The sequence below is a fragment of the Anomalospiza imberbis genome, chromosome 15 (genome assembly GCF_031753505.1).
Source record: "Anomalospiza imberbis isolate Cuckoo-Finch-1a 21T00152 chromosome 15, ASM3175350v1, whole genome shotgun sequence".
Taxonomy (NCBI): Eukaryota; Metazoa; Chordata; class Aves; order Passeriformes; family Viduidae; genus Anomalospiza; species Anomalospiza imberbis.
The window spans coordinates 2,536,113-2,548,774 of record NC_089695.1 but is presented as its reverse complement, the minus strand read 5'-3'; the positions used below and the strand labels follow the sequence as shown (position 1 = coordinate 2,548,774).

Sequence of the window (12,662 nt, the reverse complement as noted above, 5' to 3'; positions counted from 1 at the left end):
CGCGGCGAGCGCAGGCGGCGGAGAATGGCGGTGAGGCGGCGGCAGAGGCGCGGGCCGGGCGGCGGGCGAGCGCTGCTGGCCGCGGTGCTGCTGTGCGTGTGGTGCCGGGCGGCGGCCGAGCGGGTCCGCTACGCCATCCCCGAGGAGCTGGGCAGAGGCTCGCTCGTGGGGCCGCTGGCGCGGGACCTGGGGCTCAGCGCGGACGAGCTGCCCGTGCGCAAGCTGCGGCTGAGCGAGGAGAAGCAATTCTTCACGGTGAATGAGGAGAACGGGAACCTGTACGTGAACGAGAGGCTGGACCGGGAGCAGATGTGCGGCGAGTCAGCGACCTGCTCTGTTAATTTCGAGGTGCTCTTGTACAACCCGCTGAACATTTTCCACGTCGAGGTGGCAATCGAGGACGTGAATGACAATTCCCCCGTCTTCAGCAAGGCTGTTCTGGAGCTCGAAATCGGTGAATTAATCCCTCCTGGTGCTCGGTTTCCACTGGAGATGGCGCGAGATGCAGATGCAGGAAGCAACTCACTGCTGACTTACCAACTTACCAGCAATCCGTCCTTCTCACTTTCTTTGCACGAAAAGCCAGGTGGAAGCAAACAGCCAGAATTAGTATTGGAGAGAGTGTTAGACCGGGAGAAGCAGAGCTCCTTTGATCTAATGCTGACAGCGGTGGACGGCGGGGATCCCGCGAGGTCTGGGACTGTCCTGGTTCGCATCAACGTGACAGACGCAAATGACAACTCACCCGTGTTCAGCAAAAGCCTCTACGAGGCGAGAGTGGCAGAGAATTTGGCGGTGGAGTCAGTAGTGCTGCGGGTACGGGCGACGGATGCTGACGCAGGCTCGAACGGGAGAGTGTCCTACTCTTTTGGCAGCGTCCCGGACCCTGTCCGGGCCGTGTTCACTATCGACAGTGAGAGCGGGGAAGTTAGAACAGCGGGTCCCCTCGATTTTGAGGAGAAGAATAAATACATCTTCGGCGTAGAGGCGAGAGATGGCGGCGGGCTCACCAGTCACTGCGAAGTGCAGATCGACATCACGGACGAGAATGACAACGTGCCCGAAATCACGATTCTGTCCCTCTCGAGCTCCGTGCCCGAGGACGCTCCGGTGGGCACCGTGGTGGCCGTGCTGAAAGTGCGGGACAGAGACTCAGGCGAGAACGGCCAGGTGTCGTGCGAGCTGTCGGGAGAGGCGCCGCTGTCGATCGTGGCGTCCTCGGGCGGCTCGTACAAGGTGGTGACGGCGGGCGCGCTGGACCGAGAGCAGGCGTCCGAGCACCGCGTGACGGTGGTGGCCCGGGACCGGGGCAGGCCGGCGCTGCGGAGCAGCGCGGAGCTGGTGCTGGAGGTGTCGGACGTGAACGACAACGCGCCGGTGTTCGAGGAGGCGGCGTACAGCGCGTACGTGGCGGAGAACAACGCGGCGGGCGCGCTGGTGCTGCGCGTGCAGGCGCGGGACGCGGACGCGGGCGCCAACGGGCGCGTGAGCTACTGGCTGGCGGGCGGCAGCGCGGGCGCGGCGGGCGCGGCGCCGCTGGTGTCGGTGGAGGCGCGGAGCGGCGCGCTGTACGCGCAGCGCTCCTTGGACTACGAGCAGTGCCGCGAGTTCACGGTGGCGGTGCGGGCGCAGGACGGCGGCTCGCCGGCGCGCAGCTCCACGGCCACGGTGCGCGTCTTCGTGCTGGACCGCAACGACAACGCGCCCCGGGTGCTGTGGCCGGCGGCGGCGGCGGCGGCGGCGGCGGGAGAGGCTGCGGGAGGGGCGCCGCCTCCTTTCGAGGTGGTGCCGCGTTCGGCCGAGGCCGGGTACCTGGTGGCCAAGGTGGTGGCGGTGGACGCGGACGCGGGGCGCAACGCGTGGCTGTCGTACGAGCTGGTGCAGGCGTCGGAGCCGGCGCTGTTCCGCGTGGGGCTGCACAGCGGCGAGGTGCGCACGGCGCGCGCCGTGTCCGAGCGGGACGCGGCCAAGCAGCGTGTGGTGGCCGTGGTGAAGGACCACGGGCAGCCGGCGCTGTCGGCCACGGCCACGCTGCACGTGGTGCTGGCCGAGAGCTTGCAGGAGGCGCTGCCGGAGCTGAGCGAGCGGGCGGCGGGCGCCGAGGCGGCGGCGGCGGCGGCGGCCGAGCTGCAGTTCTACCTGGTGCTGGCGCTGGCGCTGCTGTCGGCGCTCTTGGTGCTGAGCGTGGCGCTGGCCGTGCTGGCGCGGCTGCGGCGGGCCGGGCCGCCCGCCGTGCTGCGCTGCCTGGGCGCGCAGCGCTTCTCGGTGGCCGGCGCCGCCTTCCCGGCCGACTTCTGCGAGGGCACCTTGCCCTACTCCTACAACCTGTGCGTGGCGGCGCAGGCCCGCGCCGTGCCCGAGGCCGCTTGGCCGCCGCCGCCGGTGCCCGTCCTGTCGGCGGAGGAGCTTCTGGGCGGGGATTGCTGCGAGAAGCCGAGCCCGAACTGCAGCGCCGTAACGGGAGAACTCCCCGCCGATCCCGGTGCACCGCAGGTCTGTAATGCCGCGCGCTGTTTCTCTTATTGAGGCTTTCCTATCATCGTCCTTTCCCCCCTCGTTTTTTCGGCATGGTGTCCATGCGAAGTCCTCATTTGTGTCTCCATGTAGCCGCGGAAACTTTTGATCTTTCCTCGGGAATCAAAGGCTTCCATTTCAGCTGAAATGCTTTGACTATAACTCTCCTTTTAACTTGGAGCAGTGTTCCCCTGTTTTCCGGAGTTATATCGTTGTAGGAGGCACACACCTGCCTCCGTGAATTAAGGAAATTAATGAAGAAACTGGATTAAGGAAAGGTCTATCCCCCTTCCATGGAGAACAGGAGGCTAGCTGTAGCACCTCGTTCTTCTTTGGTAACAAAATCAAATTCAGTGGAAGACGTTTTGTCTTCAAAACTCGTTCTCTGTAAATTAAAATGCGTTTCCAGCGTTGAACTTGATTTCTTCCTGTGCAGGAGACCCACTGATTCTGTGTGATGGGGTTGGAGAGAAAAAGAAAAACCACAGACAAGTGATGTTGTAGCTATTTTCTTTCCTGATTTTATTCAGAAAGAATGCATTTGAGACTGGTTTATAGCTTTACACAAATCCATTTATAAATGGTCGGGTTTTTCTGTTCTGTTTGGAGGTTTTTTTTGCCTATTGGACTTACAAAGGGAAGGTGTGTAGAGTGTTATGTTGTGCATCCTGAGTGAAACAAAAGAATGTCCCTCGTTTCGGGGGGTAATGCAATAGTGGGCTGGCTTCCTTTTTGCATCCTGGCTGGTAGTTCCCTGTTTTACTCTCCATATCTATTTCATACAGAGGTGAAGGTGCAGAAAGCTTTGTTTCAGATGTTTTTCTTTTCCCTTTCGTCTTTACCCTAAGGGTTTGAGATTTATGGAGATTTCGGGGTTTTTTTTCTTTTTTTTTTTTTTGAGAACAGCATGGTTTTTAAATTCTGACTCTTTACAAGGGTAGACATCTGAGATAGAAATATCTGAGAGTATCAAGGAGATTAGCCAAATGACAGTTCAGGCACTTGAATAAAACTCATTTGTACATTTCTCACGACTCATCAGTTTCGAGTGGGCAACTGTACTTTTTTTTCTTCTACTGTTCTACAATTCTTCCTTGAAAATGTTGTACCAACCCGTTGAAAAAGCTATTCCTGTGACACTTTCTTAACAAACTTCAATGCTTTGCAGGTTGATTCCTGATAAATTCTTTTTCTTGTGGCTATAGAATTACTTGATGATGTGTAAATGCGTAAAAAGCAAGGAAACACTAAATTTAACTGACGATAGCAAGATTCAAACATTTGACTCTTGACTCCTTCACGTTTTCCTTTGCAAGTATTAGCTACGTCTTTATTTCTACCTATAATAATCATATAACAATTCGCTCCGTGACTTAAGCATGCGATTGTTCTCGTCCCGCTTACGTTAATGAGCCTGATAGCTCAGGTTATCGGTGTGTGTGGGTGTGTATCTAATGCTTTCAATCTCAGACCCCGTTGCTGAAGAAGTTACTGAACAAACAGGGTAAGACCACTGGTAATCTAGAGCTTGAAGTGGGAAAATATGGTTTAATTTACATATATTGCCATTAGTAAGTTATTAGTACCTCCTGCGGTTGAAGCACCACCCCCAGGGAATGCCTGTACATTCCTCCCGATGGTGATCCCCTGAAGGACCAAAACAGAGTTCGGTTGGAGAAAAGGCAGTGCAGGAGGTCACCGCTGCACGGGAAAATTGTCTACGTGGCAAATATCCAGTCCTCGCGAGCTGCCCGTGGGCAGAGCGGGCAGCGCTCGGCGGCGCTCGGTGCCTGCAGTGCCGGGAGGAGGCTGCGAGCGCCGCTGTTGACCGAGAGGAGCGAGAGGGAGCTCGGAGCGCTGCAGCCCCGCCCGCCGCGGATCGGCTCGATCAGAAGATCGCCGGATTCTTGGCCCGGTGAGAGGACGCTCTGCGATCGTCCCCGCGGTGCGGAACCCTTCTGGAGCGAAGCGGACGGACTGCCGGCGGCGGAGCGGCCGGGAGCGGCGAGCCGGGGACGAACAGTGAGGCAGATCGGTGGTCGGCGGTGGGGCGCTGCTCGCCGTGTTGCGGTGCCGCGACTGAGATGTGCGCGGCGGGGAGGCGCTGGGGCCGGCGGCAGCGAGCTCTGCTCTGGGCCGTGCTGCTGGCGGCGTGGGAGGCGGCGTGGGGGCAGCTGCGCTACTCCGTGCCCGAGGAGATGCCCAAGGGCTCGTTCGTGGGCGACGTGGCCAAGGACCTGGGGCTGCAGCTGCCGGAGATCCGCGACCGCGGCGTCCGTGTTGTCTCCGAGGGTAGTACGCAGTATTTTGCTTTGCAGGAGAAGACGGGACATTTAGTGACGGCGCAAAAGATAGACAGAGAGCAGCTATGCGAGAGTGTGCAGCAATGTGTGCTGCGCTGTGAACTCATAGTGGAGGGGGAAATGAACTTCTATGGAATAGAAGTGGAAATTGAGGATATAAACGACAACGCACCCAGCTTTCAAGAGGGAGAAACAGAGCTGAGAATGAGCGAGATGACAGCCCTGGGGTCGCGGTTTCCATTGACAGAGGCTCATGACCCAGACTTGGGCCGAAATTCCCTGCAGAGCTACGAGCTGAGCGGCGACGAGCACTTCTCGCTGGCCGTGCGGACGGGCCCCGGCGGCGATCAGCGTCCCGAGCTGGTGCTGGCGAAGGCGCTGGACCGGGAGGAGGCGGCGTTTCACGAGCTGGTGCTGAGGGCGATGGACGGCGGCGATCCGGCCCGGACGGGCACGGCTCGGATCCGCGTGACGGTGCTGGACGCGAACGACAACGCGCCCGTGTTCAGCCAGGCGGAGTACACGGTGCGTGTGCCCGAGGACGTGCCCGTGGGCTCCTCCCTTCTCACTGTAACGGCCATGGACGCGGATGAGGGGCTGAATGGACAAGTGAAATATTCCTTTAAAAAAAAAAAGACTTCGTTGCAGATATTTCACCTGGACTCTGAGACGGGAGCAATCACTCTGGGGCGAAGCCTGGATTTCGAGGAAGGTGGTGCCTACGAGCTAGACCTGCAGGCATATGATGGTGGGGCTCTTTACGATACGGCGAAAGTCGTGATCACTGTGACAGACGTCAACGACAACGCACCCGAGATTTCCGTGCGGTCAGCATTAAGGGAGATCTCGGAAGACGCCCCCTCGGGAACCGTGGTAGCACTTTTGTATGTACAGGACCGTGACTCGGGGTCGAATGGCGAGGTGCGCTGCTCACTTGTCGGTGATGTCCCATTCCGGCTACAGAGTTCCCACGGCAACTACTACCGTGTGGTGACAGCAAGCGAGCTGGACCGGGAGCAGGTGTCGGAGTACAACGTGACGGTGCGAGCGGCCGACGGCGGGTCGCCGCCGCTGCAGAGCAGCGCGGTGCTGGCGCTGCGGGTGCTGGACGTGAACGACAACGCGCCGGTGTTCGCGGAGGAGCGCTACAGCGCGCGGCTGGCGGAGAACAACGCGGCGGGCGCGCTGGTGCTGACGGTGCGCGCCACGGACGCGGACTGGGGGCAGAACGCGCGCGTGCGCTACCGGCTGGCGGAGGGGCGGGTGCGGGGCGCGCCGCTGTCGTCGTACGTGTCGGTGCAGGCGGAGACGGGCGCGCTGTACGCGCTGCGCTCCTTCGACTACGAGCAGCTGCGCGAGCTGCAGCTGTGGGTGCGTGCGGAGGACGGCGGCGCGCCGGCGCTGAGCAGCAACGTGTCGGTGCGGCTGCTGATCGTGGACGAGAACGACAACGCGCCGCAGGTGCTGTACCCGCCGGCGGCGGCGGCGGCGGCGGCGGGCTCGGGCGCCGCGTGGTCGGGCGTGGAGCTGGCGCCGCGCTGGGCGGAGGCCGGCGCGCTGGTGGCCAAGGTGGTGGCGGTGGACGCGGACGCGGGGCAGAACGCGTGGCTGTCGTACGAGCTGGCCAAGGCCACGGAGCCGGGGCTGTTCCGCGTGGGGCTGCACAGCGGCGAGGTGCGCACGGCGCGCTCGCCGCTGGCCCGCGACGCGGCGCGCCAGAGCCTGGTGGTGCTGGTGAAGGACCACGGGCGGCCGGCGCTGTCGGCCACGGCCACGCTGAGCGTGGTGCTGGCCGAGAGCGTGGCCGAGCTGCTGGCCGAGCTGGGCAGCGCGGCCGACGGGGCGGCGGCGCCGGGCGAGCCGGCCGCCAGCCTGACGCGCTGGCTGGTGCTGGCCGTGGCCGCCGTGTCGTGCCTCTTCGTGGCCTTCCTGCTGCTGCTGCTGGCGCTGCGCCTGCGCCGCTGGCGCCGCCAGCAGCTGCTGCCGGCGGACAGCGGCGCCCTGCGCGGCGTGCCCGTGTCGCACTTCGTGGGCATCGACGGCGTGCGCGCCTTCCTGCAGTCCTACTCGCACGAGGTGTCGCTCACGGCCGACTCGCGCAAGAGCCAGCTGCGCTTCTCGGGCGGCAGCTGCTGCGACACCCTCCCGGCCCGGCCGCCGCCCGACGAGCCCGCGCCGCTGCTCGGCGACGAGGATCTTGCCGGCGCTCATCCCGTGGATTCGGCCTCTGTTCCGGTGAGTTCCTCCGTGAAAATTCCCCCTTCTGATCCTCTGTGGTCTGTGTCGTGCATAGGGAGTTTCGTTGACTTAGGCAGGAGATGCCCATACAATCAGTTTTTACGTCACAGGTGTAGGAGCCTGGAGAAATAATGCTGCTTTTGCCTGAAGGTACGTTAGGCCCTGGATTAATTAACTAAATAATTAAACACGTCGTTATAATTTCTCATTCTGTCCACTTATCCAATATCTCCTGGAAAATAACTCCTCTTTTAGCTTTAGAAACTTGACAGTTCTTTCAAGCATAGATGGTGAAATTGCTTGCATATTACAAGTTTCATAAAATCCCTTTGAGTTTGTCAGGGCCTATAGATGTGAATCATTGGAGCTTTTCCCTGTGGATCTCTTGCAGTATGCAAGAGAATATTTTGCTGCTGTTCATCATCTGTGCTCACAGCTTTATCTGGTGGTATATCCCATACAGCTCTTCCTGTGAAAGGTAGTTTTTTGATATAGGTGTAAACATTGTATTAATGGCTGCAGAATGAGTTATTTTCCAAAATACCTATGTGCTAATGAAGATTGACAGTGTCTTGGTGTTGATTCTTATTACTGAGTCTTTATCTGAGCTACGTATTGCTTATACTGCTTAGAACATTTCATGTTATTTCAGGTGCGTGTGTTGAGCAGACAATTCCTGTGCATGGATCTCTTTTGGGATCCTTGTTCTCCATGTGGAGATATTGTGTGGGAGATGTCTTTCAGTGGTATCTGTTTTCAAAGTAGATTGCCTTGATTCATGGTGTCTCTGCTTGCTGAGGTATTCTATGAGCACAGAGTCAGAGCAGCTGGAAAACTTTTCTATTGTGAAATTTGAAATGTTGGTGTAAATATTTATTTCACACAAGGTGGTACTTGATTCCCTTTGTTCTGCTTCTGTGCAGTTTCCTTTTCTTGTTCTCCAACAAGATTACTTGGAGATCTGTGCCTCTGGATGCTACATACTCTTCTTTTGTACCTACTACAAAAGAACTGCTACTACTATTTGACATAGCCATAAATGTCAGGCTATGACTCCTGCACTGTTGGGGTTTTCCCATTGCTTCCTTGGTTGTTCTAAAACTGGTTATTTGTTTGGCTGATAGTCCTAAAAATAGGTATTTATTCAAATCATAAGGCTGGCAGAGCAGTTTCCATCTATACCTTGATGCTGTGCTGTTGCTAAGACAAAAACATTGATACACAGGTGTGTCAGTGTGGTTTTGGCTGAATAATGGTTTGATATAATTCCTGGTCCCAATGTGTAGGAATACAGCTAGAAAGCCAAGCTGGGAGCACTGTCCAGCTCATGACAGAAGTGGATATGTTAGCATTAGTAGGCCTCAGGCCTTGGCAACAGAAAACAGAACCTTGAAGAAGGAATGCAGAAGTCAGCGGTGTGCTTGGTACGATGTGCTTGGTGAGCGGAACTCATATGAGATAACATGCACCTGCGCTAGTTAGTACGAGGCTTTGGATTAAGCAATGTTACCTAGTTACATGTTATAGTTGTGCTATTTTTAGTAACTGCTGAAAAGGTATATAAGCTCAGCTTTGCAAATCAAGAAATGGCTTCATGTGTGCAAACCATGGAGCCCACGTCTCTTTTGTCAGTCGCCATCACCAATGCCTCTGCCATTTTTTTTTTCTATGACGCCGGTTTCTCTGTACTGAAAAACAATGGTAGTCTTCTTATAATATAGCATTTGTACAATAAATCGGCATTTAGAAGGATGATGCATGCGTAGATGTTGCAAACGAGCAATTTAGATCGCTTAAAGAACAGTATCAGAGCTGTTATTAAAACTATTTTCAATATGGCTTCATAGAAGCCCATCTTAACAAAGGTTGATGGTAAGGTTCACTCTACTACTTGCTATATGGATGAAATATACAAGGTATTTTTTAGGGAGTGGCAAGCCTTGAGAGTTGTCCCTGCTCAAGGGGAGAGTCACCTGACATTGCAGTCCAGATACACTTCAGGGAGAGATCAAACTGAATTAATCCAAAGATCTAATGTTGGCAACATTATCTCTGCCTTGAAGAGCAAGTTTATATCTCTCGGGAATGTTGTGATGGAGAGCTTCTTCATGGTTGTAATTACGCTTTCTTTCGGGCCTTTCTGTCCTGGAATGTTGTGGTTCCTTTTTCTTTTCCTTTTCTGGACTGTAACGCTTTAGAAGCTGTGAGTGTTCTTTTGCAGTAAATGCCTCAATGAACTAAGACAAAATTTTATATGCTAGGAACAAAGTAACAGAAGGTAAAAGAGAATCTATTGCACATTCTTAGAAGGTTTATTTTGAGAGTGAGACCTATAATAAGGCCTTTAAAATTATGGCTGCTTATTTGTGTAAGATGAGCAGATCACATAGTAGAAAAATCAATGAGAGATGATGACTGCTTGAAAAATGCAACCATTTACAGTGTAGTCCAGAGTAAGACTTCAACTTCACACTTTCAGCTTGAGACCTCAGTGAGTTCCAGGTGCTCTTGGGGATGAATTTCCATGTTAACAATGAATACTAGAATGTCCTCCTTGTCAGTTTCTCTGAAAACATTTCTTTACATTTATCATCTAGTTTTGTCTTGGGTTTTTTTCCCAGTTCCACGCCCCGCGCCGCACCCTCCCCTTTTCTGATCTTCTGTGTATGTAGGTTTAGTTTAGGTAGTGATATATGTTCGTTTAGGAATGTATTTTCTGGTCACGTTAATGCTGGTGTGGAGAGCAGGAGAGGGAGGGACATTTCTGTTTCAGTATTGTTATGGGTTAACAGACCTATATATGACCTTAGAAGAAGTTGCATCTTTGTGGAACTGTGCATGTGATAAGAGAAGAGATTCTTTCTGAGCAAATAGTGAGATTAGGTGGGAAATAGATTTGTAGAGAGTTTTTAGGGCCTGACAGAAGGCCCTAACGAGTGGCCAATCCTCAGTTGTGAAAATATTAGCATGAGGCTGCCAACAAGACAAATCCCATAACCACTTAGTATCATTGGACCCTTAATCTTCTTAAAACACTTTCTAAACCTCAAAAATTGAAAATTCTTAGTTCTTTAGCAAAAAGAATTTTGTGCTAAGTTTCAGTACCAAAGAGATCCACAATTAAACGTTACTCCCCATCATCCTGTATACAGAAACTCAAGTTTGTAATACAATTGTACTACCACCGTACCCCTTAGAGCGAAATTGCTGACCTAGATGAGTCCCCATGGCAATTACCAAATAGGTATTGGCTCATTTGTGGAACTAGAGCCTAACAAAACTATACCTCAAAAATTAAAGGTGGCCCATGTAGCATCAGACAACTCACTGTGATAACACCTAATGTTAAAAAAGCCATCAAGAGAAAACACAGAGGAAAAAAGATTTGCCCATCACTATGAGGAAAACTGTAATAGCAATATCAAACCCTGGAGCCCTGCAAATCGAGTTACATCAGCTTTATTTCTACCTCAAGTTGCCTCAGGTGAGGCATTGAAACAATGATACCAATTAAGGTTTTAGCTGAGTAAAGAAGTCAATGCTACTTCCATTGCAATTAGTGACATGATGACAGATGTTGGTGCTGTCAGACATGCAACCTTACAGAACAGAGCCACCACCGTTTTTCTCTTATTGGCACATGGACATGGTTGTGAGGATTTTGAAGGACTGTGTTGTATGAACTTATCTGACCATTCAGTGTCTTGCAAAAACAGAGAGGTTTAACAAATCAAATTAAAACAAACGATGGATCATGGTTAGATGGCTTGTTTGAAGGATGGAGTTTTGCACCTTGGCTAAAGGAGCTTTAAAAAATATGCATTGATTGTTATCCTGGCATTGTTAGTGATGGTGCCTTGTGCGCTTCACTGTGCACCACGAATGATGAACAAGGCTGTCAAAGAAGTTTTTTTCAGTTCAAGAGAGAGGGGGAAATGGATTTGTAGGAAGTTCTCAGGGCTTGACAGAAAGCTCGCGTAGTCTGCATCTGTATGCAAACTTTGGGACAAGAAATACTGTCTTAGAAATGCCATGGAATAGGGCAGACATTGTTGAGAGAGAAGTGGAGCTAGAAAAAAGTTTCAAAAGATGGCCTTGCAAATAAGACTAGATATTTTAGAGAAACAGAACTATGAAAGATGCATTGTAGCAGGACCCATGAGGGGTAATTTTAGATGATTTGCTTTAAGGCATTTACAGTATGGTGTGGAAAAAGCTGATATGCCAAGAAACACTTATGGTGTATTGTAATTAGGAAATAATTGGCTTCTGATTGTGATAGTGTGAATTATAACGTGTATTGTCTCACCCTTCTCATGGGACTGAAAATGGAATAAAAGCTTTAAAAATGCCTCTCAATTGCTCCATCTCTGGGTCAGGAAAAGTGTGTTGTCTGACCTTACTTAGAAGCATTTTTCTTGTTCTGAATAAATGCATTTTCTGAGATTTACTAAAATCATTAGGTCCAGTCAAGAGAGACCTAGTAGCCCTTTCAAATCAGTGCATCTTACCTAGCTTAAATCTTGAGATTTCAGTGACCTTTCATCATCTGTGGGAGTGATCATTTTAAGGCAGAATTGTAAGAAAAACACTGAAGACCATAGACCTGGTATAACTTACTTAGCAAGATAAGATCAAGATTTGGGATTTTGATATTAATCATTCAAAATAATTAAAAACTTATTACTATTTATGCTCTCCTTTGGCATCTGGGTTGGCCAGTTGATAGGACTTTTGTGTAGCAGCTCCCAAAATTAAACCAGTACAAATGTGAAATCCATTGTTATGGCAGGCCTTAGAATTTGGGGTTTCAACCACCAGCACTGATTTTGATTTTCTCCTGGACTGGAGTCAGTGTAATAATTTGCAGTTTCTTCTTTTCTGCATGGTATGCACAGTTATATTGCTTTGAGTTCAGGTCTACTGACTATGGGCTTCACATTTCTTTGTCAGTTTTAATAACTGTTCTAAATCAGAATTAAACCTTGACTTTATAAAGTAACATCGAATGCACACTTTTGAATGGGATGCAGAGACAGCGATGGGAAAATGAAGCATTTATAGTTTTGGTGTAAACTGACAGAGTGGGTTTAGAAAAGTTGAAATCAGTGGTTAGAAATGGCAGGATTTCCTTCTGCCTCTCTGCATCCTGGTTGCAAACTAGAGTCAAGACTTAGATTCTCTGACAGCAAGAGCCAAACTTCTTAATTGTTCTGACACGCATAATTATTTCCTTCTCCGTTTTCATGCCCCCTCCAACAACAAGATGGAAAGGTCTATGGCAGTACATAATATCAGCTTAAATGTTTCCTACAGCTACAAAAAAACCCCTTTAGGCATGGCACGAGTATTGCTGCTATAATCATTAGGTTTTCCGCTCAACATAAAAGAAGAGCTTCCGTGATTGTAGATTGCAATCAAAAAGAGCCCCCGGGGCCGGTGCAGGCGCTGAGCCCCGCCCAAAGCCGGGTCCCCTTGAGCGCGGCCATCCGGCGGCTGCAGCGGCGCGGCGGCGCCTCCGGGTGCCGCTGTTGGCCGCCGCCGAGCGGCGCTGGAGCCGCAGCCGCCGCCGCCGCAGCGTCCTGGCCCCGCAGGCTGCTCGCTCGC

General features: G+C 52.5%; 2 protein-coding genes across 5 annotated transcripts in view; both read left to right on the top strand.

The window, feature by feature from the left end:
• The window catches only part of LOC137482874 (protocadherin gamma-A4-like), a 160,641-nt gene that overhangs the window by 28,693 nt on the left and 119,286 nt on the right, over positions 1 to 12,662 (top strand). Inside the window, exon 1 of one of the 4 annotated variants that reach the window (XM_068205479.1) lies at positions 2 to 2,493. The exons of the other annotated variants lie outside the window; for them this stretch is intronic. Within the exon in view, the coding sequence (XP_068061580.1) occupies positions 25 to 2,493 (2,469 nt within the window). The 5' untranslated portion in view covers positions 2 to 24. Of the gene's footprint in view, position 1; positions 2,494 to 12,662 lie in introns of those variants that run through there. 4 annotated transcript variants of the gene reach the window in all.
• On the top strand, positions 4,487 to 7,128 carry LOC137483316 (protocadherin gamma-A10-like). The gene is made up of 2 exons (XM_068206304.1): positions 4,487 to 7,052; positions 7,111 to 7,128. Exons 1-2 carry the CDS (start codon positions 4,599 to 4,601, stop codon positions 7,126 to 7,128), a joined length of 2,472 nt encoding a protein of 823 aa, XP_068062405.1. The 5' UTR covers positions 4,487 to 4,598.

What these genes read in the sequence shown, in the direction of transcription:
- LOC137483316 (XM_068206304.1), top strand. Translation starts at nt 4,599, where the DNA reads ATGTGCGCGGCGGGGAGGCGCTGGGGCCGGCGGCAGCGAGCTCTGCTC.